Source organism: Brienomyrus brachyistius, chromosome 2 (assembly GCF_023856365.1).
Source record: "Brienomyrus brachyistius isolate T26 chromosome 2, BBRACH_0.4, whole genome shotgun sequence".
NCBI lineage: Eukaryota > Metazoa > Chordata > Actinopteri > Osteoglossiformes > Mormyridae > Brienomyrus > Brienomyrus brachyistius.
Window position 1 is genome coordinate 22588025 of NC_064534.1, and position 22378 is coordinate 22610402.

At 47.4% G+C, this 22378-nt stretch overlaps 2 protein-coding genes across 6 annotated transcripts; both read left to right on the forward strand.

The window, feature by feature from the left end:
* The first annotated feature begins 397 nt into the window (after positions 1-397).
* Positions 398-17891, forward strand: LOC125714918 (metal transporter CNNM4). 5 transcript variants are annotated; one of them, XM_048986015.1, is made up of 9 exons: positions 398-2342; positions 8118-8261; positions 8583-8717; positions 8835-9004; positions 12128-12224; positions 14080-14142; positions 14491-14616; positions 15081-15256; positions 15642-17891. In XM_048986015.1, exons 1-9 carry the CDS (start codon positions 959-961, stop codon positions 15858-15860), a joined length of 2514 nt encoding a protein of 837 aa, XP_048841972.1. In that variant the 5' UTR covers positions 398-958; the 3' UTR covers positions 15861-17891. The 5 variants fall into 5 exon arrangements, with proteins under 5 accessions (XP_048841972.1, XP_048842006.1, XP_048841988.1 ...); XM_048986031.1 differs by lacking the exon at positions 14491-14616 and having other exon boundaries at positions 399-2342; XM_048986023.1 differs by lacking the exon at positions 14080-14142 and having other exon boundaries at positions 399-2342.
* A 1506-nt stretch (positions 17892-19397) lies between these two features.
* Positions 19398-21932, forward strand: LOC125718747 (interleukin-1 beta-like). Its single transcript, XM_048992781.1, has 5 exons — positions 19398-19497; positions 19995-20176; positions 20278-20451; positions 20762-20946; positions 21603-21932. Exons 2-5 carry the CDS (start codon positions 20050-20052, stop codon positions 21822-21824), a joined length of 708 nt encoding a protein of 235 aa, XP_048848738.1. The 5' UTR covers positions 19398-19497; positions 19995-20049; the 3' UTR covers positions 21825-21932.
* The last annotated feature ends 446 nt before the right edge of the window (positions 21933-22378 follow it).

Genomic DNA, 22378 nt, shown 5'->3' on the forward strand with positions numbered 1-22378 from the left:
AGCGGTTGTATCCGTATCAGTGACAGACTTGGGCACGGGCAGGTGAACACCGCGGTTTGGGGATGATTGTACGGGGGGGGGGGGTATAGAGAGTCCAGACCTCCATTAGTAACCGTTTCAGTACCAGCTTTATTTTTACGGAAGTTATAAAATGTGCTTGTGTGCTGTTGCTACTATGGGGATATGTAATCAGGTTGCTATTTTTACCAAACCTCACTGTTCAACAGTAAAATTTCCCTCAGACTTAAGTTGAATGACCAGTCAGTCATTGAGTAAATACTGTGCCAGTCAGTACGAAATCTAAAAAGCCATAACCAGACCAGGCAGAAGGCTGCAGGTACGAGAGCGTGAGCCAATCAGCGGCTGTCATAGCAGATGACGTAATGTTTACAGCCGGGTTCGGGGGCAACATAGCAGTACTTGTCTGTGCTGAGCGGTCGGATTCACCGCGTTTATAAAAACGGGACGTTTCAAGTGAAAACACAATGCAGGAAAATCAGAAGCGCTAAGTAACATTTTTATGGTGTTAAATATTAAAGCAACGAAATGACCCAGTTAGTCAGAACTGCGTGGGCTACGACCATAGGATACGATCAAGAAAAAGATACACATTTGTATTAAGAATATTTTCCGTATGAATTTATTTACCAACTTGTAGATGATTTCAGGCCCACCCACCTCGGCGGTGACATTTATTTCGGAAAAAACAGCATGAGTTAAAGTAAAATGAGAGGCGTCTTTCCGTGAACTTTATTTGCCTTAAATTCACCTGAATTAATTTTAATTTACAACCAGGAGACAGCGACCACCCGCCTGATCCTCCGCAAAGGGGGCGAACGGGCTGTCAGTGACGTATTCGGTGGGTGTTTATAAGGGCGTGGCTATGCCTATAAGGGGGCGGGATTGTGCGAAATGAATAGGTGACGTCAGATCCCAGCTCGCAGAGAGTGTGACAAACATGGCGACAGGCCGGATTGCTCAGGGGTATATTCTAACTTTATTGGTGTTTTTCTGGACTGTGGCAGCGGGACTGGCCGAGACGGCACCAGCCAGAGTTAGCGGCAGCCGGATCCTTGGTATGCGCCTGCAGTGGAGCAACAAGCCGGCGCTGACTACCGACGACGGGGTCATCCAGGTAACCGAGGAGAGCAATGTCACGCTCAGGTTTTACGGGGTGCATATGAACTCCGACACCTGGGAGCAGATTAAGTTTACGGAGCGCGGAGACGGCAGAGAGCTGGAGCGCGACTCCGACAGGAACTGTACCGACTTCACCAAGGACTTCAGCATCGAGAAGTTTATGAACGTTAGCAATCTGGACACCTCGGGGGTGCTGAACATGGTCATCAAGCCGCTCCGCAAAAGCGAGCCGCGGAAGGAGTATGCTTTGTGCGTCAAGCAGGGTACGGAGGACAGGTGGTCCCTGCTGGGTGAGAACGACGGCAAGCTGCTGGTGGTGGAGGAGAAGAAGTCACTGCTGCCTTTGTGGTTCCAGGTGATCCTCATCGCCTTCCTCCTGGTGCTGTCTGGCATGTTCAGTGGTCTCAACCTGGGGCTCATGGCCCTAGACCCGATGGAGCTCCGCATCGTGCAGAACTGCGGTACAGAAAAGGAGAAGAAATATGCTCGTAAAATCGAACCAATCCGCAGGAAAGGAAACTACCTGCTCTGCTCCCTTCTGCTGGGGAATGTGCTGGTGAACACTACACTCACCATCCTACTGGATGACCTGATTGGGTCGGGCTTGGGCGCTGTGGTGGCCTCCACTATTGGCATTGTCATCTTCGGCGAGATCGTGCCCCAGGCCCTCTGCTCTCGCCATGGCCTGGCTGTGGGCGCCAACACCATCTTGGTTACGAAACTGTTCATGCTGCTCACTTTCCCGCTCTCCTATCCCGTCAGCAAACTGCTGGATTATGCTCTGGGCCAGGAGATCGGGACCGTGTACAACCGGGAGAAGCTGGTGGAGATGCTGAAAGTGACGGAGCCTTACAACGACTTGGTGAAAGAGGAACTTAACATGATCCAGGGCGCTCTGGAGCTGCGGACCAAGACTGTGGAGGACATTATGACGCCGCTAAGCAACTGCTTCATGATCCACAGTGATGCCGTTCTGGACTTCAACACCATGTCTGAGATCATGGAGAGCGGCTACACCCGCATCCCAGTATTCGAGGACGAGCGGTCCAACATCGTGGACATCCTCTTTGTCAAGGACCTGGCCTTCGTTGACCCAGATGACTGCACGACCCTGAAGACCATAACCAAGTTCTACAATCACCCGGTCCACTTTGTTTTTCATGATACTAAACTAGACGCCATGTTGGAGGAGTTCAAGAAAGGTTAGTGTCCTGTTTGGTTCATGGTGGGAAGGGGGGAGTTGAAGAGGGGGCAGTCCTGTTTGTTCAGTGCTGTTTGTGCACATCCTGCGTACCTGAAATGAGCAGATCCTTCCATGGGGCTACATCGCCCCTGGGTGACCTACTCAGAACCATCGGTACCTCATTTTCTGGCTTCCTCTGAAACCAGAGAAGGCAGCATTTTTCCAGGTCATCTCCTCCTGCACTTCTCACACCCATGGCCTGTTGCTTTAAAGGTCATTGTAAATACCACATTTTTTCCGGTGGACCTCGTTGTCCTTTCTCTGAAGCAGCCCTGTTCTCAAAGTCTCTCAATCTATGTGTTGAGCATGTCACACATTTCTGAAGCTTCATGGTTTGAGGTTTTTTTTGTGGACTGTCATTCTTTTTTTTGTTTATTCTGTGGGTGTGAGATCTTGTGCTTGAATACAGTAGGCAGGGTGATGCTGCAATGTGTGGCTCTGTGGGTTAGGAATCTATGCCTTCTGTGTGGGTGGTTGTTGGTTTGAATCCCATCTCTGACAGAGTGATGTCACCGGCTGGGCCTTTGAGTGTGGACTGGCTGACCCTGTAAATACCACTACATAAACAAATGTATGTTTGGGTGCCGTGCTTTTTTTAGGCCGGTTGTCAGTCAGATCTCCGCAGAGGACAGCTGGTCTCTCTGTGTGAGCCCCTCCCAGCCTGGCTCGGTTCCTCACAGCCAGTTTGACCAGCATGTGGAGATCCACGGGCCTTTCTTCCAGCCCTGTAGACGACCCTCCCCACCACCACTCACACTCAGGAGCTGGCAGGTGTCGGTGAAAAGTTACCCCACTCACCGCTGGAATCTGAACCCCCACTCTCTTCAGCTGATCTGCTCTCCCTTTCCCTCCTTAACTAATTATTTACCGTGTGGCACTGTTGCTTGAGGGACTTTGTGCATTTCCTCTCTGAGGTCAAAGGGCATGTGACCGAGGCTTGTGGCTCCACCCTGGGCTGCTCTGAAGCGTCACACCCATGTGTTGTGACTGGCTGCGTTTGTCTACATGGAAGGATTCCCTGGGGCATGGCAGTCCCGGTTTCCACGTGACACGGACACCTCGTATCCGCCGGCACTGCTACACACTCATAAATAACGCGGTTTGGGCGGTTAGCCGGTGCGGTTTGACGCTGCTTCACACACTGGTGTTTGTTTGTTTGCACAAACTACATTTTGCCCATAATTCAATCTGTGTGTCTGGGACGGTGGTACGAATCTGTGCTTGAGCCCATTCGTCATTCATTAATAGTGCAGCAGTTGCCAGCAGTTTGGTAAAGTAAGCAGTTAAATAATTCATTATTACTATTTAGGATCGGGAAGTGGCCTGGATGCCATTAGAGTGCCCTCCATGTCTCGGCTGGGCCTGATTGGCTAATTAAGCAGTGCTGGCTGCGGTGGTCGCTGCTTCGCCTCATTTATGAGCAGTTTGGTCTGGTGACATGTGAGGCGTCCTGCCTTACAGTGATCCACACAAACCACCCCAGCCCCGCCTCCTCGCCTCCCTCCTTACCCACTTCCTGCTTTGTCTGTGTTAGTGCAGAGTGACTCTCTCTCGCTCTCTCTCTCTCTCTCTCTCTCCCTCCTTAGTCTGTTCCTCATGAGTCGGAGCAGTCTGTTGGGCGTTTACTTCGACCTCTCGAAGGGAGGAGGGGATCATTCCATTGTAACGCGACAAATTTCCAAAAGCACTTTACATTTTCCATTTTTGATTTTGATGGAATGTGGCACCTGATTTACAGGGGGCAGCGTGTGGCTCTGTGGGCTAAGCCTGCGTGCCAGTAATCAGCAGGTCACCGCTTCTAACCCAGCCTCAGCACGTCTGCGGGTCTTAACCCCCAACTTCCTGGGCAGGTGGCTACCCTTGGCAGGCAACTTACTCTACAAAGAGCAAGTTGAGGGAGGCGTAAAGACAATTTCCCTGTTATTATTTTAGTTATTTTTATTATTATTACATTCCCTTTGAGATATAGTACACTATTGTACACTACAGGTAGCAAAAAAGTTATTAAAAATTAGTGTTTTCTTAAGAGTTATGTCTTCACAATACAGCTACATGGTTCAGCTGTGGGTCCTATGAAACCTCAGAGTACTTTCTCATATTGGGGTCAATTTCATGGCAATAGTCAAATTCAGTTTTGTCTCGTTTTACTAAGTTTGTTTCTATAAAAATCGAAGGACTTGGAGTAACTGATTTTTTTATAATGAAATATATGTTCATCGGTGTACTACTCGTATATAAAACCTGTTCTATGATCCTCTTCATGAGAACTATAAATTCTTGTTATGCAAAGCGGGGTAGGAGTTTGGAGCCTCTGAATTTATAAAACAATCACTGAATCTACACACTAATCTCACTCTTTTTTAATCCACGTATATCATAAAAATTGCCCAACATGTACCTGAAGTGTAGCTGCAGTGTAGCTAGGAGTGTAGAAAGTGTTTTGGGAGATTTTTCAGAGAATTTCACCTTAGTCTTGTAGGATAAAGCCCTAACATTCCACTGATCAGGGTGGTATGTCTCAAGCTGTAGAAGGTATCTGTGATTCACATGAAAAATTTAATCGAAACCGGAAATGATTATGCAAAGGCCAGTTGTTGAATTAAAATGTAATTACCCAAGAATAATATCTTCCAAGCTGGACTGGGCCAGATTGGAATATAGTTACTGTGTGTGAGAGATTACCCCACAGAGCTGAGTACAGTTACTGTGTGTGAGAGATTACCCCACAGAGCTGAGTACAGTTACTGCGTGTGAGAGATTGTCCCACAGAGCTGAGTGTAGTCACTGCGTGTGTAAGAAAGAACCACCGTTTAACACAGCAAACTCTGAGTAGTTACTCAGCTGTGAGTTAGATAGGTGACAATGAACAGTCTGTCTGTCTGCCTGCTCGTGTGTCCTGCCTCAGCATGTGCCTGTATTGGTGTGTTTCGTGTGCTTATCTCTCTCTATCAGTGAGCATGTTTGTGTCCGTTTTCCTGCCACTATGTATTTTATCCTTCTATCTCTCCCCCCAGCCTCATTAATCTTTGACCTTCTCTCCCATCATGCCTTAGACACACCCACCCTGAGAATCCTGCTCCCTATGAGGTGATGCTGGAGCCACACCCCAGTTTATCACCTGGCAGAGGTTCTCCTATGGTTCCCATCAGGCTTCCGGTTCTAATGTTGCAGATGCTGTTTACAGAGAAGGGGGACGTGGCCTGATTTGGCCCGTGACGGTTTATGTGTTTGTGTCAATGCCTGCGGCTGGTGGTGCACAGTGTCCCTCCTGCTGACTCTGCCTTCTTTTCCACTAATCTTCCACTTTCCCTTCCCAATTTCAGTTTATTTCAGTCTATGAGGGAGGGGGGATCCAGACAGAGCTGGCTACCGGTGAGGTGGTCACATGACCCCTCCTGAACATGTCAGCGATTGCGTAATGTATGAAGTTGTGGCGTTTGGTCTGATAGGTTTGCGGTGTGCTGTGACCCCACCCTGAGCCCAGTTGGGTGGCAGCCCTGGATGTTCTGCACCACTTGTCTTAAGCTCGATACCCGTGTGATTTGCCGGGTCCAGGGAGCCCCGGGGCCAGACAGGGGACCTCCAGCTCTCGCCTCTCGTTTCCATCTGTGCAGCTCGGTTGTTGCCCGTGTGTCATGGGAAGTGAAGGGCTCACATGTTTAGTCTCTCACCTGCAAGGACGTGGCCCCTGAGGAAAGCGGGAGAGAGGTGGTAGGCGGGGGAGGCCATGTCCGTATTGTTTGGGCCACGATGCAGGTGACTAAGCAGAACTGGTTTGCTGAAATTCACCACAGTCATGCGAGATTGAGAGGCTTCCCCCTGATCATGTTTCTGTGTGTGTTTATGATTCTGTGTCTGAGATTGTGTGTTTATGACTTGTGTGGCTTAGTGCCCATCATTGTGTTTGTGACTCGGTGTCTGTTATCATTTCTCATGCGATTCTTCAGAAATAGCCATCTTTAGGTTGCCACGTGAGATGAAAATCAATTTTTAAATATCAGTTTAAACATAGGTTACTGTAACTATGCTGGTCACATTTGCTACTGCTGATATATTTGCCCAGTTGCTTTATGGCCTGACTGACACGCAGAAGTCTGGTATGGAGCTGTCATGAATGAGCAAGCATGCAGAGATCTTTCAAACACTGCCTCAATTTAAATTTTCTATGAAGTAGGAACAAGAACTCAAGCGCTTACGTACCTGAAAGTGTACTTCAATATTTGAAAGTGCTTGAAGTTGAAGACAGAGATGTATTTGTATATTGGTAGATCGAAATTTTAATCCCTTTTAATACATGCCAAAACCAGCATGCAGCTGAATACAGTGTGTTTTGTGCAGCATGCGGTACATTTTTTAATGGGCAAATCACAATGTAGTTATATTGCCGCCCAGTTGTATGTACTTGTTTTTCTGATTGGGTAAGAAATTTGGGGGTGGGTACCCAGTGTTCCCAGATTAGCTGCACATTACCCGAGTACTTGATTTTTTCCATGTCGGCTACTCGAGCACTAAAAATGACTGTCACATCTTTACTATAACGTGAACAGACAGCTGCACATGAATAAGGCAAGATTTACTGCGGTAAGACCACTAACATTCACGCTCATATTTTCTGACACCACGAGTTGAACGACCACACTCGCAGTAACATATGCAAGACAAAATCCCTTGACACGACGTTAAATAGTAGCTCAGTAAAGCCTCTGTAATGTAAGAAGATGCAGTCTTTGCTAGAGGTGTAATAATTCAGTGCATTTTCAGTACTGTGGTGAAACAATTTGTTTTGAAATTGTGTATTATTATTTAAACTGCAAATACAATAATGAACAGCTGCAACTAAATATAAAGCAATGTATCTGAAAAATGTCATTTGCACACTAAAAATAAATATGTAAAATTAAAAAATGAAAAGTAAGACTGCATTATAACATATAACAATTATAAAAAATCTCTGGTTCCCTACTTCCAAGTATTTTCGCATCAGAGGTGGATGGCTCAAGTTCAGTAAGTAAAAATCTAGACCAGGATTTTGTTTCATCCAAACAGTTGATTATAAAGAGTAACAGTCACATGGTTGTTTCAACTGGTTGGTTGAAACAAAATCTTGGTCTGGATTTTTGTTTTCTGAACTTGAGCCATCCACCTAGCCGTCGATATTTTTTAGCCCGGTCTGAATATCCTGACAAAAGCACCTTAAATGGCTCCGAGAGACTAATCTTCGGGTTCTGCCATGCTCCGGTCGTGTACACACTCAGACGATCTCGTCTCAAATGAGTTAGCATGTTGGGTGTGTTTCCAGCAACAAATCCGAGTGCGTTATGGCAGAGCCGACAAAATTCTTGGTCTTACTAACTGCTCTCCGTCCAATGTTGGTATAATTTATAGCGAAACCAAAATGTTCCCAAACCACTGACTATGACTGACTGTAACCATCTTTAGCCATAACCAGCTCCCACTGCCAGCATAATAGTTTTTTAGGTTGAACATCCACTTGTGAATTTAGATTCCATGTGTTAAGAAATGTATTTATTAGTTTCATTGTGAAACTCTCACCTGAAAAAGATGAATATGTGTACCATCATTTCCCTTATCCTCAGTAGATCTGCCGATAGATATCGAATCAGCAAATAAAAATTGATATAATATCAAACTGGGAGGTCTTTACCAATTCCCACTACTATCAATTAATTGGTGTGTGTGTGTGTGTGTGTGTGTGTGCGCGTGTGCATCTCAGGTAAATCACACCTGGCCATCGTGCAGAAGGTTAACAACGAGGGTGAGGGCGACCCCTTCTACGAGGTGCTGGGCCTGGTCACGCTGGAGGACGTCATCGAGGAGATCATCAAGTCTGAGATCCTGGACGAGTCTGACCTCTACAGTGAGCACCCCGTCTCCCTCCCCCACGCACGGGTCGCCCTGCTGCTTGCTCTGCATGCTGCTCCCTCCTCCAGGACCCCCCAGGTGGTCACTGCTCCTCAGTGGTCTCCTCAGGGACCTGGGTGCTCGTTTAACTACGCAAAACTCAGCTTTGTGATATAATGGGGCGGGAGTTTGGGGGGGGTGGGGGTCTGCAGTAGATTCTTACCGGCGGGGGGCGATCCAGGAGCGACATTCCCCAGCTTTTCCCCGGCAGATATTCCTGCTATTCCCACGCGAGTTGCAAGGTTGTCGTTTAATTGCCACAATGTCCCTCGTTCAGCCGATAACCGTAACAGGAAGAAGGTGACTCACAACAAAAACAAGCGCGACTTTTCGGCGTTCAAACACGAGAGCGAGTCCAAGGTGAAGATCTCCCCCCAGCTGCTTCTGGCCGCCCATCGCTTCCTGGCCACAGGTGGGGGGCCGTGTGCCAGCCGCTCCTGTTATGTACATCTATGTCTCAGTGTCTCATTTGACCCATTCATTCATCTCCTGGCCTCACTTCGCTGTCCTTAACCCCAACCCTCTGCAGAGGTGATCCTCTTCAGTCCGTCACAGATCACCGAGAAAGTCCTGCTGCGTATCCTGAAGCACCCCGACGTCATCCAGGAGATTAAGTTCAACGACAGCAACAAGCGCTCCCCCCACCACTACTTATACCAGCGGGGGAAGCCTGTGGACTACTTCACCCTCATCCTGCAGGTACTTTGACCCCCCCCAGGCTGGGTCGGATAGCAGAGAGTCAAGGCATATGCAAGGCATGATGGGACTTAAGGTCAAAGGTTAATGAGGTTAGGGGCAGAGATGGACAAAACCCATAGCAGCAGGTTTGGTGCGGAATCACCCAGCCATTCCCACAGTGCCTGGTGTTTATTGCACCTGCCTGCTTGCTGGGTGGTGTGAGACACTAATGTGTGAGGTCACTCCTGCTGCAGATCGTGTCTTAGGAACAGTTCTCCTGGTTACTGTTTCCATAGTTGCAGCCTGGACTCAAGGGTCCAACATCTTTGCCCTGTTGGGATCCTGTAATCGGTGGATTGGTTATAAAATATCCTGCTTTGCTGCATGCACACATGCACACGCACACACACACACACACACACACACACACACACACACGGGATCCCCCACCAGTCCTCCCTCTACGCTTCCTGTTGTCCCCCAAAATGCTCCTGTGTTTAGGAGGATGCCTGTGTGCAGTGCAGTCACTGCCCATGGCTGCGTTTGCATGGGCCTATTCTGTCATTTCTGTCCCTAAACAATATTTTGAGTGGTAGGGGGGGTCCCTAAAGCCCCCCCCATACTCCTCCACATGAGGCCCCCAGCCATATATGGACAGCCATGTCAGTCTGTGGGCACAGATTCCCCAGAGCCCTTGTGGAAGGCTGAGTTTCAGCTAATTGCATCATTTTCTTAAATGTCATAAATGTGGATGTTACTGTGTGCGAGACCTATCAGGTTGTAGGTCTGTGTGTGGGTCTGTGTTTATGTATGCGCATGTGTGCGTATGTGTTTGTGTATCTGTCTGTGCGCACTTTGTGTGTGTGTGTGTGTGTGTGTGTGTGTGTGTGTGTGTGTGTGTGTGTGTGTGTGTGTGTGTGTGTGTGTGCGCCTGTCTGTCTGTTTGTGTATCTGCGTGTGTGTATGTGTGTGTGTGTGTGTGTGTGTGTGTGTGTGTGTGTGTGTATGTGTGTGTGTGTTCGTGCTCGCGAGCATGTGCTGCGGTCGGATCCACAGGGATTGGGAAGGGATGACGGTTTATCCCGATGATGCACTGTCTGCTCTCCTTGTCCTTGTCCAATTATGGCCACATGCACTGACTTCCTACTAATTGCCGTTATTGTTAGACTTTATTTATTTTTTCGTCTTACTTACTGAGACAAAAATGTGGGGTAATGATGATGCGTTTGGGTTAAACATTAGAATGAATGTTAACTGTAATTTTCCCAAGCCAAAACACTGTCATCATCACACAAATATTTGTCCTTCCCTTGGGCGGGGGAGTGGGAATAGGGAGTGGGGGCTTGGGGGTATGGGGGGGGGGGGGGGGCATGATTGTAATCAGATGGCTTCCTCATGCTGGTAGCCCAAACCTGAGGTTGCATGTTAAACGGTCACTGGCATAACGCTTGTGTTATGCTGCATCACACTGTTATAAGGCTGTGTCGCACTGCAGCAGTCTGTGTTATGGCATATTACGCCGTGCCGCACGTCACGCCATGTTCTGCTGCGTCACGCAGTGTCAGGCCGTGTCGTGCCGCGTCACGCAGTGTCAGGCCGTGTCGTGCCGCGTCACGCAGTGTCAGGCCGTGTCGTGCCGCGTCACGCAGTGTCAGGCCGTGTCGTGCCGCGTCACGCAGTGTCAGGCCGTGTCGTGCTGCGTCACGCAGTGTCACGCTGTCACTCTTTCTCATGCTGTGTTACACCGCATTATACTGCATTTTAGATTTTCAGAGGGGAAGCAAAAATAATTTTTTTTTAAAAAAACTGTGTGAATTCGATAGCATTACCCATGCCATTTTTAACAGAATCCGCTTCCCTCTTGCTCTTGACAAACATGGTTTGTCTAATTACAAAACAAGACAGAAAAAGATAATGTATGTCCTCTATGAATTTCCAAGCGATGCAGAGATGTAGTGAAAAGATCCGAAGAGAGTGACTGTGTGAATGGGGACCCTCATTGGGCTGATCACTCTGTTCCTGTTTTAGATCCCCTCATTGGGCTGATCACTCTGTTCCTCTTTTAGATCCCCTCATTGGGCTGATCACTCTGTTCCTCTTTTAGATCCCCTCATTGGGCTGATCACTCTGTTCCTGTTTTAGATCCCCTCATTGGGCTGATCACTCTGTTCCTGTTTTAGATCCCCTCATTGGGCTGATCACTCTGCTCCTGTTTTAGATCCCCTCGGTGGGCTGATCACTCTGTTCCTGTTTTAGATCCCCTCATTGGACTGATCACTCTGTTCCTGTTTTAGATCCCCTCGGTTGGCTGATCACTCTGTTCCTGTTTTAGATCCCCTCATTGGGCTGATCACTCTGTTCCTGTTTTAGATCCCCCTCGGTGGGCTGATCACTCTGTTCCTGTTTTAGATCCCCTCGGTTGGCTGATCACTCTGTTCCTGTTTTAGATCCCCTCATTGGGCTGATCACTCTGTTCCTGTTTTAGATCCCCCTCGGTGGGCTGATCACTCTGTTCCTGTTTTAGATCCCCCTCGGTGGGCTGATCACTCTGTTCCTGTTTTAGATCCCCTCGGTGGGCTGACCTGATTAGCACTTCCCTGTGTTGTGTCAGTAATCTTACTCTGTTACACTGTTTCATTGTTGTCTTTTAAACTTTGTGGACTTAGCGGAAACTTTTGATGATGCTGGAACTGAGGTCGCAAAGGACAAATCTTTAGAACTTCACATGTATCTGAATTTTACCACAGGAACTGAACAGGAATGGCAGGATTTGACCCCCCCCCCCCCCCCCCCCCGGTGTCTTGTTATCTAGATCTCAAATGTTTATTTTATGTTTTATCTGTCACTGAAAACAATCCACTTTTTACTTCAACAATCCAACTTTGTTTCAGCTGTGTTTGTTGTGTAAAACCAGTTTCTGTACAGCTGAGATGTACACAGTACTCCAGTGTGCGTGCGCAGACAGAGCATAATACAAGGCTTTCATCATAAAGAAGGCAGAGGTTCTAAAGACAGTGAGCTTGTGAAGGAGGCCCTTTCTGACAGCTGTATGTACCATGGTGTACTGCCACCTGCTGGCAGGGCTTCAGGCTGCATGGAGGTGAGTGTGTTTCCTCTTTGTGAAACTGTGCTCTCTGTCACCAGGGCCGAGTCGAGGTGGAGGCTGGTAATGAAAACATGAAGTTTGAAACGGGTCCCTTCTCTTATTATGGAGTCATGGCTCTGAGCACTCCAGCTTTGGGTGAGTCTGTTCATCTGCCCCCCCCTCCTGAAACGAGTCTTTCTGAGCCGCACGAACCTACATGGCCATAGTAACCTCAGGCTCTGAAGCCCATTTGTGTACGTGTATGAGTTTGGTTTGTGCGCCCTCTGGTTAGGCAGAGCTTTGATTTCAGTGGGCAGAACGTAAGGAGTTTCAGTTGTGGTATCTGCAGGAATCCGTCACAGACCCACTCTCACCCATCCTGGGCCAGAGGCACTGAGTCACTTGGAACCCTCTGATTTCCTTTTGGGGAAGTTATTGTGCTTCACTGCTGGCATCTAGTGGCTAGACCTCAGTGTAGACTTTAAATGCCAATATTGTTGTGGTCTGCCAGACTAGTGCCCTGTCCCCTTCTCCCTGTTGCACACACACACACACACACACACACACACACACACACACACACACACACACACACACACACAGGCACTTGACTCCCTAATTGTGTGTCATGTCTGGTCCCTCATGCTGGTTTGTGCCTATCTGTGTTTGAGGTTGGACACGGGGTCTGCGGGGGGGTCAGGTGCAGGTTGGGGGAGGGTTTACTGTACGGTATGCTCCTCCTGTGATCTGAATTTCTCTCACTTTTACTCACACCATTCTTCACCACACTCTTTCTCTCTCAGGTCACACACAGACAGAACACGGCCCTTTCTTCTTCCTCCTCCTCCTCCTCCTCCTCGCTTTCTCCCCTTCTGTTTCGTTCTGACGACTTGCTCTCGCTGACCTTTCGTCCTCTAACTGACCTCATGAACACGTGTGTGAGTGATCTCACCCTATATGAGCACGTCTGTGTGAGTGTGTAACGCCCTCTTGGCTCTTGTAGCTGCCTGTCTGTATGTTTGCGCCGCCAAACTCCGCAGCCGTTTCACCCGCTCATGGGACGGCAGGAGCTCCTTTATCCTCAGTCCTCCACGTGAATCCTGCCCCCCTTTTCCTCAAAAGTAGAATCTGTTACTTTGCTTTTTCGTCTGCTTGTTTATTTATCTGTCTTCTCGTTTGTCTGTGGGTTTGCTCATCTGCGTTTTTGTTCATCTTCTTGTTTGTGTCATTGTTCATTTTTTACTTTTGTTTGTTTGTTAATTTGTTTGCTTGTTTGTTACTCAAGTCAATCACTCCTTATCATTAGAGACGACACAACATGTTTTTTTGTTTTTTTTAAACTGGGTTGTAATAGGTTTTTTTTATTTGTTCACAATATGTATGGATACATATTTTTTTTTAGAATTGTTTTATTAGAATTGATAAAATTAATTTATTCAATAAATCTGTTTGGATGTTAACAAGGAAGTAAAAATGAATGTGATGCTGATTGTGCAACCAGTAGAAATGCTGCTGGTCTTGGTGTGCGTGTGTGTGCGTGCACGTGTGCGTGTGTGTGTGCGTGCACGTGTGCGTGTGTGTGTGCGTGTGCACTTGGATGGTTTTGGTGAACCTGTTTAAATCGGTGCTTGGCTCTTTCCTCCCCTCTTTTTCTCTCCCCTTTGCTCCCTTATCCCTCATTCAATCCTCTCCAGTCATGGCCCTTTCAGATCTGTCTATCTATCTGTCTATCTGTATATCTGGCTCTGTATCTATCTATCTATCTCTATCTGTCTATCTCTCTGTCTCTGTCTATCTATCTATCTATCTATCTATCTATCTATCTATCTATCTATCTATCTATCTATCGATCTATCGATCTATCTATTTATCTATCTATCTCTCTATCTATCTATCTCTCTATCTCTCTATCTATCTCCCTTACCCCCTCACTCACTCCTCCCCAGTCCTGACTTTTCCCCTTTTGATCTTCCCCCTCCCCTCTCCCTCTCTCTCCCTCTCCCCCTCTCAGTGGCATCGCTCCATCCTCGTCACCTCTCTTTAAAGAGGTATTCTCTGTTCTCTCGGTTTCCAGGTAAATTCCGGCATGTCTGGGGCCCAGGGAGCCTAACTGGGGTTGGGAGGGCCGTAGCGGTAGCTAACCTTCACTAGGGGGTAGAATGACAGCTGCCTGTCTCCTGCCCGGGTTCCAAAGAGCCCCGATCCAGCACACTGTTCCCTGCAAGGGAGGCCTTCATGTGAAAACATATGGGATGGGGTGTGGGGGTGGAATCTTCTGGATCTGGGCTCAGGCAACCAACAGGCACTGCTGTTGAATGGGTGAACTGGTCTAACTGTAGCAGGCGCTGTGTCTCATAGCATTATCACCCTTAGCATTGTGTAATCAAACTGACAGTACTAACTGCCACCCTATCCTAAGCAGGCCCATCCCCTCCTCTGGGAACTCCGCCCTCTCTGGATGAGTCCCTCCCCTGGGAGCCACGCCCAGTCCCAAGCAGGCCCGCCCCCTGCTCTGGGAACCTTGTCGTGAGGGCCCCCCTCCGTTCAGGTCTCTGCCCTTCCCTGTACAGGTCTGGTTGGAGCTCCATCCACTCCTACACCGGCCTATCCCTTCCTGAGTCAGCTTCCTCACCCAAGCAGAAGGTCACCCTAGGGCATCTTGGGGACCGGGGGGGGGGAAATCATTGCTTCTTTCACCTTATTGAGGGTGTCTGCTTGACATGTGCACCCCGGACTGCTCACACAAGCACTGCATTTCCCTGGTAACAGGTCACAGACAGATATGATCTGGAGATGTATGTGCATTTTGTCGTGTTTAGTGCGCTCTACCTGGCCCTTTGTGCCCCCCCGTCCCCCCACCAAGTCCTGGTTTGTATCTTCTCAATCTCTGGCTCTAACTTATCAGTAGTTATTAATCTGAAAAAATTCCCCACACTAGCTGTTCCGCGTATTCCAGCACCGGTGATCTTCTCCCTCTCGCCCCCCTTGTGACGGTGTCTCCATGTGTTTCAGAGTTTCGCTCTCCCTCCCACCTCAGCGGCCTCAATCGCTCCGCCTCCCTCAGCTGCACAGATCGCTCCGAGTCACAGTCAGTCAGCGGCAGCAACAACCAGCTCAACTGCATCTCCTCGCCGCAGTACATCCCCGACTTCAATGTGCGAGCGCTGAGCGACCTGCAGTTTGTCAAGGTGAAGCTCTATCCTCCTCCTCTCCTGCACTTCTCCTGCTTACCATGAGGATCTCCTTCTCTCATCTTTTGCTCTCCTTTGAGGGTCTGCTCTCCTCTCTCCTACTCCTCCTTCTCTGCAGCTTTCCTCTTCTGCCCCTCTTTTGTCCTCCTGTAAGATTGTGATCTTTTCTCCTCCTCAACTCCTCTCCTGCTCTCCTCATGTACTCCTCTCCCACTCTCCTCCTTCTTTCCAGCTCCCCTCCCCCCTCGCTCTCCCCTCCTCTGCAATGCCCCATCCACATCCTGCTTCACCTGTCTGTCTGACAGTTGTCCTGTGGGACCTGATCATTGGCCCCCGGGATGTTCTGATCCCCTGCCTGTTCTCCATTTGCCCTGTGTGTCAGGTTACCCGCTGTCAGTACCAGAATGGGTTGATGACCTCGCGTCTGGACAGCACCCCCCAGTCCCCTGAGAGCTACCACACACGACTGGAGCCAGTCGCAGCCATGCTGCAGGAGAGCACCGACGGCGGGCCGGACGAGACCACGTCGCTTCTGAATGAGCAGAACTGCCAGCCCTGCCGGCAAGGCAACCTCAGCCCACACCGCGAAAACAACATCTGACTAGGGTCACGTACGTGTGCCGGTGGGCGTGCAGGTGGCCCCCCCGCCTTCTATACAACCCCAGCATCCTGTCCTGCAGTCCCAGATGTCTCAGGAAGAGGAGACAGGGCATGGATCCTTCTAGAATCCTCCATCCACTCCCAGTAGGATGAGACCAGTGGGGCATCGGCTGGGCAGGATGCGCTGGTGTCACGAGGACTGGCTCCGTGGCAGGATGGGGCGGGGGGGGTGACCTCGGGGGCTGGACCCGCATGCTTTACCGCAACTGTACAACAGACTGCACAAAGTTTTTATATAAACCATCATAGAGGTATATTTTCTGTTATAAAGGTTTATTTTTTTATTTTTATTTTTGCACTCGAATCCATTCTGGTGTGTTTGGCCCAACTCCTCGCCACGGAAGCCTTGTCCTGCCACCCATGCTGCCCCCCCCCCCCCGAACTCCTGACACTCGTCATGCTAAACAGAAGCACAGCCCCTGTTCTTCCCGGACCACTGAATGACCTGGAAGGGTTTAACCTTCATTCAAAGTGGAGTATCTGTGCGTTAGTGGAGAGCGCCCCCTAGTGTGCACACTGGTGACCAGAGAGCAAGCTCGGCCTTCCCACACAGCAACCAGCCGCTGCTCTCTGGGGGTTTGTGGGGCTTATTTGGATAATTACAGCCTCGCGTGTGAGACTGGAGTTCGGGGTGGTCGGATGGGTCTGAACAGGGCCTGTACGTTTAAGACACACGTGTGTATATGTACTTAGCATATTTATTTTGCCTGGGACATAAATTGTATATTTTGCTGACAATCTTGCATTGTGCATATCTGTAAATAAGCTGCTGCTTTCACTTTGACATGAATTCCCCCCCCTGCCTGTAGGACAGTGTTGCTTTATGGCCTTTTGGGTATTAAATGCTGATCTCATGCCTTTTTAGAGGGAGGGTGTTCTGAGAGGCTGGGGTCTCTGTCTGAAATGGCTGTTGTCGTCCCCCAGTGCAGTATGGGGGAGTAAAGCTTTGTGTTTATATGGATTTTAAAGCTTCTCTCACACTGTTACTTTCTGGAAAGGAAATTGAGAAATGCATTGTGATATAACGGTAAGTGGCTGTTAGGGGGGGGGGGGGGGGCGGGGTGACACTGCAGGGTTTCGCTTTGCCTGACCTGCTCTCCTCTAAATACTGTGGTTTTAAGTTTTTTGTCGTTTTTTTTTTACACTTAGACACCCTGTCCACACAGCAGCTCCGTGGAACCAGGCCCGGGTTGGTCTGTGCATCCCAGGTGGGAGTTGGCTGAGTCCTTGCTGGTGGTGAAATGCTAATTATTTATGACTGTGTTTGTGTCGTGGTGGGTGTAGAACATCCACGGTGTCTCCGCATTGCTGCTGGGTGCAGGGCGATCCCGTCTGCGCTGTGGAGTAGGACCGATGGTAAAAGGAGACCCAATGACCTCACATAAACGGTTACCTGTGGATGATGCAGAGGGGGAGATGCCGTGAGAAGGAATTTCCTCAGGAGCCCAACACGTGAAGAAGCCCTTTCCTGCTCATCTGGCAGCTTTTAACTGGCAGGGAGGTGGCAGGATTGGGACCCCTGGCTGACCACTGTCTCTCCCACCCCCCATGTCCTTCACAGGGCCTGTGCTTTACTTAAAAAAACAAAAAAAAAAAAAAACTAATTTTCAAGCCAGTTCAATCCACTCCACTCTTGTTTTTATATCCACTTAAAAAAAATCTTTAAAAACATGGAATTCTTCTTCAAAAAGCAGCAGCTTTTTTTGTATCATAAAGAGATTATTTAAGGTTTTGGGGGCCCATAGTGGGGCCAGGAGATAAGTTTGGCTCCCTTTTTACCTAAAAACACTGTCAGAAATTGTGCAAAGCTGTCTCTATATTCGTTGGTGTTTAGAGAATGGGGGGGCGCCGTGGACAGGCGCTCTGCTCATCTGCTGTCCCGTGCTTTACCTGAGAACATGTACATATGCTTTTATAATCACTGTCTAAAGTTTCGAAGGGAAGTTCTAAATAAATCTGATATATTTCTGTATTTTACCGTGTTATTGTCTTGACGATTTAATGTGGGCTGTATCTTTATCACCAAGTAAAGCACCCTAAGCCCCCCCCCCACAGGAAGGTGAACATGTGCCTGTGAGTTAGGAGGCTCGGATGTCATGCTGATTTTCCTAAACTGCTTTCTGGTTTGAGGGCTTTCCAGACACGTCTTTCACACATCTGCAAATGATCTACTTCTTCATATCTTCTAGTGTGGGGATGAGGCTGCACTTTTACAAACATGGTGAATAATGATGTTTGCACAATATGTTATGTTTCTGTTATCCATGCAACTGTAAAAGGGCCGTTTCCCGCCACCCGCCCTCTTCCGGGTGCGGCACGCGCGTACAGATGTGGTTTTTCCGCTGGAGGCTGTGACCATATGCTTGCTTCACCCGTGCCTTCCCAGTGTGTCCTCAGACTCCATTAGCACCCAGAAAACAAAAGATGTAAGCTGCACAAACCACCCCCCCCCCCAACGAAAACCCAAACCTGCACATGGGTTACTCTATAAACAGAGTTAGGCAAAGAGAGGGGCTGGTGTGACGGTAGCACCACACTTGCCTGGAGAATCCACTGTCTCCCATTATGAGATTATGTCATCCTGCTGGCCTTGTCTCAGTACACGATTTGGAAAGAGGAATTTTGTTAGGGAAGACGCCGACATGACATACACTACAGAAATGGAAGGCTAAAGTTCTCCAGAAAGTTATGAAATTTGGATATTCATTAATATAAACTATCCAGCGGTGGTGCTGTTCATGCGTCTGGCAGCCCGCATGCTCTTCTCTCCCTGCACGAAATTCTCATGCGCTTCAGACGGCAAACGCAATGTGATGCGTTCCGGAACCAAATGAATGGAACCAAAGGCCGTGTTGTATTTCCAAGAGCGACTGGCTGCAGAACTCCCCCAGGAGGATCTCCACTGTGTGGCCGGAAACTCCACTCCTGGCCCAGACATGACGCTTCTGAAGAGGACTCAGTGGGCTGGATTATTAAAGCTAGTTCCCTATGTGGCACTAACATCATATCTGCACGATTGTGGAGGTCGTGTGATTTCAAGCCTGCTGCTGGTGGTATATCCTCCATTATACAAAATAATACAATGTACTTCTAGTGGTGGTGATAATATCCTATCCTGTATTATTATAATACATTATTATGATTTATTATTAGTAATATTTATAATGCTATAATTCTCTATATAAAATGTAATAGGAGTTCATATTACCCACACACATATTTATATATACATATATTAAATTATACTAATTTATAATAATACTATAATAACTAACAATTATAATATTTCTGTCCTATACTTCACCTCCATTCCTGAAGTTTGCTTAAGGTCATGTGCGGCCCAGAAGTGGAGGGTCACCTAGTGGAGACCCCTGGTGTTCTGCAGCCAGACCCTTCTCTGCATTAATAAGTCGGCCCCTTTGCACTGTTCCCAGATTGCATTAGCCACCCAGGGGCTTTCCCTGATTTCTGGGCTTACGGTATAAAGGCCCATAGGAGCCTCTTCTCACCCAAGAAGACTCACAGCTACCGAATAGCTCAACTGCTGCATGAGCAGAATCGCTGACCTACTCTGCCAGGTATGCTTGCATTTCTTTATTTCTCCAGACTGCACTTGCTGTGAGCTACATCTGTCATTTACAATACAAACTTGGCTATTAATAATGCTTTCTGGCACAAATATCTATAATTCTAGTGTATTCTTGCTTGGCTTAACCTGGTATCCCACTTGCTGTCGAGATGTGCGCTGCATTCAACTGCCTAAAATGTTATTCAGAGTGATTTTATTTATATTATACCTGCATGTGTTACTTTTTTATGCATCAGTTTTTCTGTGTGAAGTCATATATTTGAGACTGTATTTCTGTAAATCACTGTGCAGCAGAACTGACTGAACGTTTGGTTTCTGATGAAATTCAATGCAGTTTGGCAAAGATTAAATTTATATTAGTAAGACTGGAGTCAGCAAATATTAAAATAAACATGTAATGCAATAGACAGAAGGGTAGGAAATGTTTACGTGACATGAAGTCGGTGGAGAGATCTCTGTCAGCCAGTCAGCTGATGTCTTTAACAGGTCGACTTGGAGTCTATGAAGACCAGTGGACATTAAACTGGCAGCCCGAGGATCCATGTCACACAGAGAAACTGCCAGACTCATCACTGCTCTTCAGAGGATGAAGGACAATGAAAAAATTTTAGCTACAGAGTTTGATGATACCGAGCTGATCTGCATGATGGTGGACAGCAGAGTGAATGGTATGCAGGTAGTTCCTGTGGATGTTCTAGTCTTGTTCAGGTGCTAGGTGTTGTTCTGTGGGTGATACAGAAAGCAGTCCTGACCTGGTTCTGTGTTCCAGAGGTGTCAGTGCTCAGAGAACCCTACCAAACCACAAAGATAGCGCCTGGATTCAGCCTATCTAGGACGGTGGAGTGCAGCATCAGTGACATAACCCAGAAGAGCCTGGTGCTGAACATGGAAAGTCAGGAGCTTCTTGCCATAGCGCTGCAAGGGGGACGCATGTACAACAGAGGTGAGTCCAGTGCAGACTTAGGAGGAGAAACACAATATCCAGCATCTCTCAGCAGATGTAGTGACTGATTTAAGGGTTAATCTGAGACTGAGCTTGATATTGTTGAACCACTATTGAAAATAAATTGTTGTTTGGTTATTTAAGAGATGTTTGGGTCACCATACCAATTGGATCATAAAAAAGTGGAGAGATCATATTATATTTCATGCATAGTAAGTAGTGACAGGACTAAAACATTCCGGATCCACTGCTGAATCTGCAGGTCATATCATTGTGATTTAGGAGGTCATCTTGTGAAAAATGCAAACAGACATAGTCAGGTGCACTTCAGTTAACCGAGACTCTCTCTCTGGCTCAGTGCAGCTGAGTCTGTCCACCTACCAAGCGCCCATGCTGACAGGGGACTCGGGGCTTCCTACGACTCTCAGAGTCTCTGGCAGCGATCTCTACCTTTGTTGCAGCGGCTCATTAATCAAGCCTTCCTTAAGCCTGAAGGTTAGAGGTGGATTTACGGGGAGCAGCTAAGCTGACATGCTAATCATTCCTGAGAGTGATATTTTTCAGAATCCTCACCAGTGTTTTCATAAGAAACTTTTTAGTGATTTAACTCCATATTGTGTGATTACATTTCCCACCTTTTGTCATCAAACAGATAACACAATTATCACTGAATTTAAAAAACAAGTTTTTATTCAGTATTATGACAAAGCCAATGCCACAAGATCATTAATTTAGTTGACTGAATGCATTCACAAACCGGTGATATGATCCCTTCATAATTAAATTAATTTAATAATTATTTATGAAGAACAGAGTTACAGTATATCTGACTCTTTTCCCAAGAAGTACAAGGAACACCCTGGAAGGGGTGCCAGTCTATCACAAGGCACAAAAATATACACTTTGGGAAGTTGGGGCTGTGGGGGGGTGGGACAATGTGTAAACTCCACACACAGGAGGGATTCAAACCTTAAACCCTGCAGAGGCGAAAGTGCAGTGCTTTCCAGTGAGCCTCAGCACCACCTGTTTGTGTTATTGAACAATCTTTCTTCACTGTTTACATTAAATTGTTATTTCACACTTAATGGTGAAGGATGTGATGTACGATAATATAGCTGCAACAGCTGAAGATTGTGGTTATTCTCTTTCAGGTGGTTAAAAACAAGGCAGTATTGTCGACGATTGAAGCAGAAAGTGACAACGTGTGCTTCCTGTTTTACAAGAAGAACACCGGCTTCTCCATGTCCAGTTTCGAGTCGGTCAGATTTCCCACATGGTTCATCGGCACCGCTTCAGCAGACAGGAAGGCCGTGGGAATGTGCCAGGCTACAGCCCAGGGCCACAACATACATTTCATAGTCAAAAAGATATAAGTGCACAGAGGACAGCACCTGTGTGTCAGGGCAACACAGCATGATGTAGACAAAACACAGCGCTTCAAATGACACCCTCTGCTTTAGAATTTACTTAAAAATAAGGAATGCAGGTATTTATTTTTAAGCTTAATTTATTCATGTATTTAAGATTAGATATTTTATTGTAAGCTAAATTTATGCATTTTTTTGTCTTTAGATTAAAAATAAACAGTTTAAGTAAAATATAACTCCTTGTATATAGATATTCATTTTATTCACTGGGCACTTGGTGGTGTCAGGTTTCTGATTCATCACAGCCATGAAAGGTATAGAACCAGACTGAACGGCAACGATTAGATTGGATGGGGGTACGAACATGTGTATACGAAAATGTATTAAGAACATAAGAAATTTACAAACGATAGCAGGCCATTCAGCCCATCAAGCTCGTTTGGGGAGAACTCAAGTAATAACTCAGAGTTGTTAAAATCTTATCTAGCTCTGATTTAAAGGAACCCAGGGTTTTAGCTTGCGCTACACTAACAGGAAGAAACACTGTTTGTCCATTTTAA

Bases quoted from the DNA above. Each gene is read 5' to 3' on its own strand.
- LOC125714918 (XM_048986015.1), top strand. From the start codon at position 959: ATGGCGACAGGCCGGATTGCTCAGGGGTATATTCTAACTTTATTGGTG. The intron at 8,262-8,582 runs GTGAGCACCCCG...TCCCTCGTTCAG, and splicing joins GGACGAGTCTGACCTCTACA to CCGATAACCGTAACAGGAAG. The intron at 14,617-15,080 runs GTCTCTGCCCTT...CATGTGTTTCAG, and splicing joins GAGGGCCCCCCTCCGTTCAG to AGTTTCGCTCTCCCTCCCAC.
- LOC125718747 (XM_048992781.1), top strand. From the start codon at position 20,050: ATGTCACACAGAGAAACTGCCAGACTCATCACTGCTCTTCAGAGGATG. The intron at 20,177-20,277 runs GTATGCAGGTAG...TCTGTGTTCCAG, and splicing joins GGTGGACAGCAGAGTGAATG to AGGTGTCAGTGCTCAGAGAA. The intron at 20,452-20,761 runs GTGAGTCCAGTG...AAATGCAAACAG, and splicing joins GGGACGCATGTACAACAGAG to ACATAGTCAGGTGCACTTCA.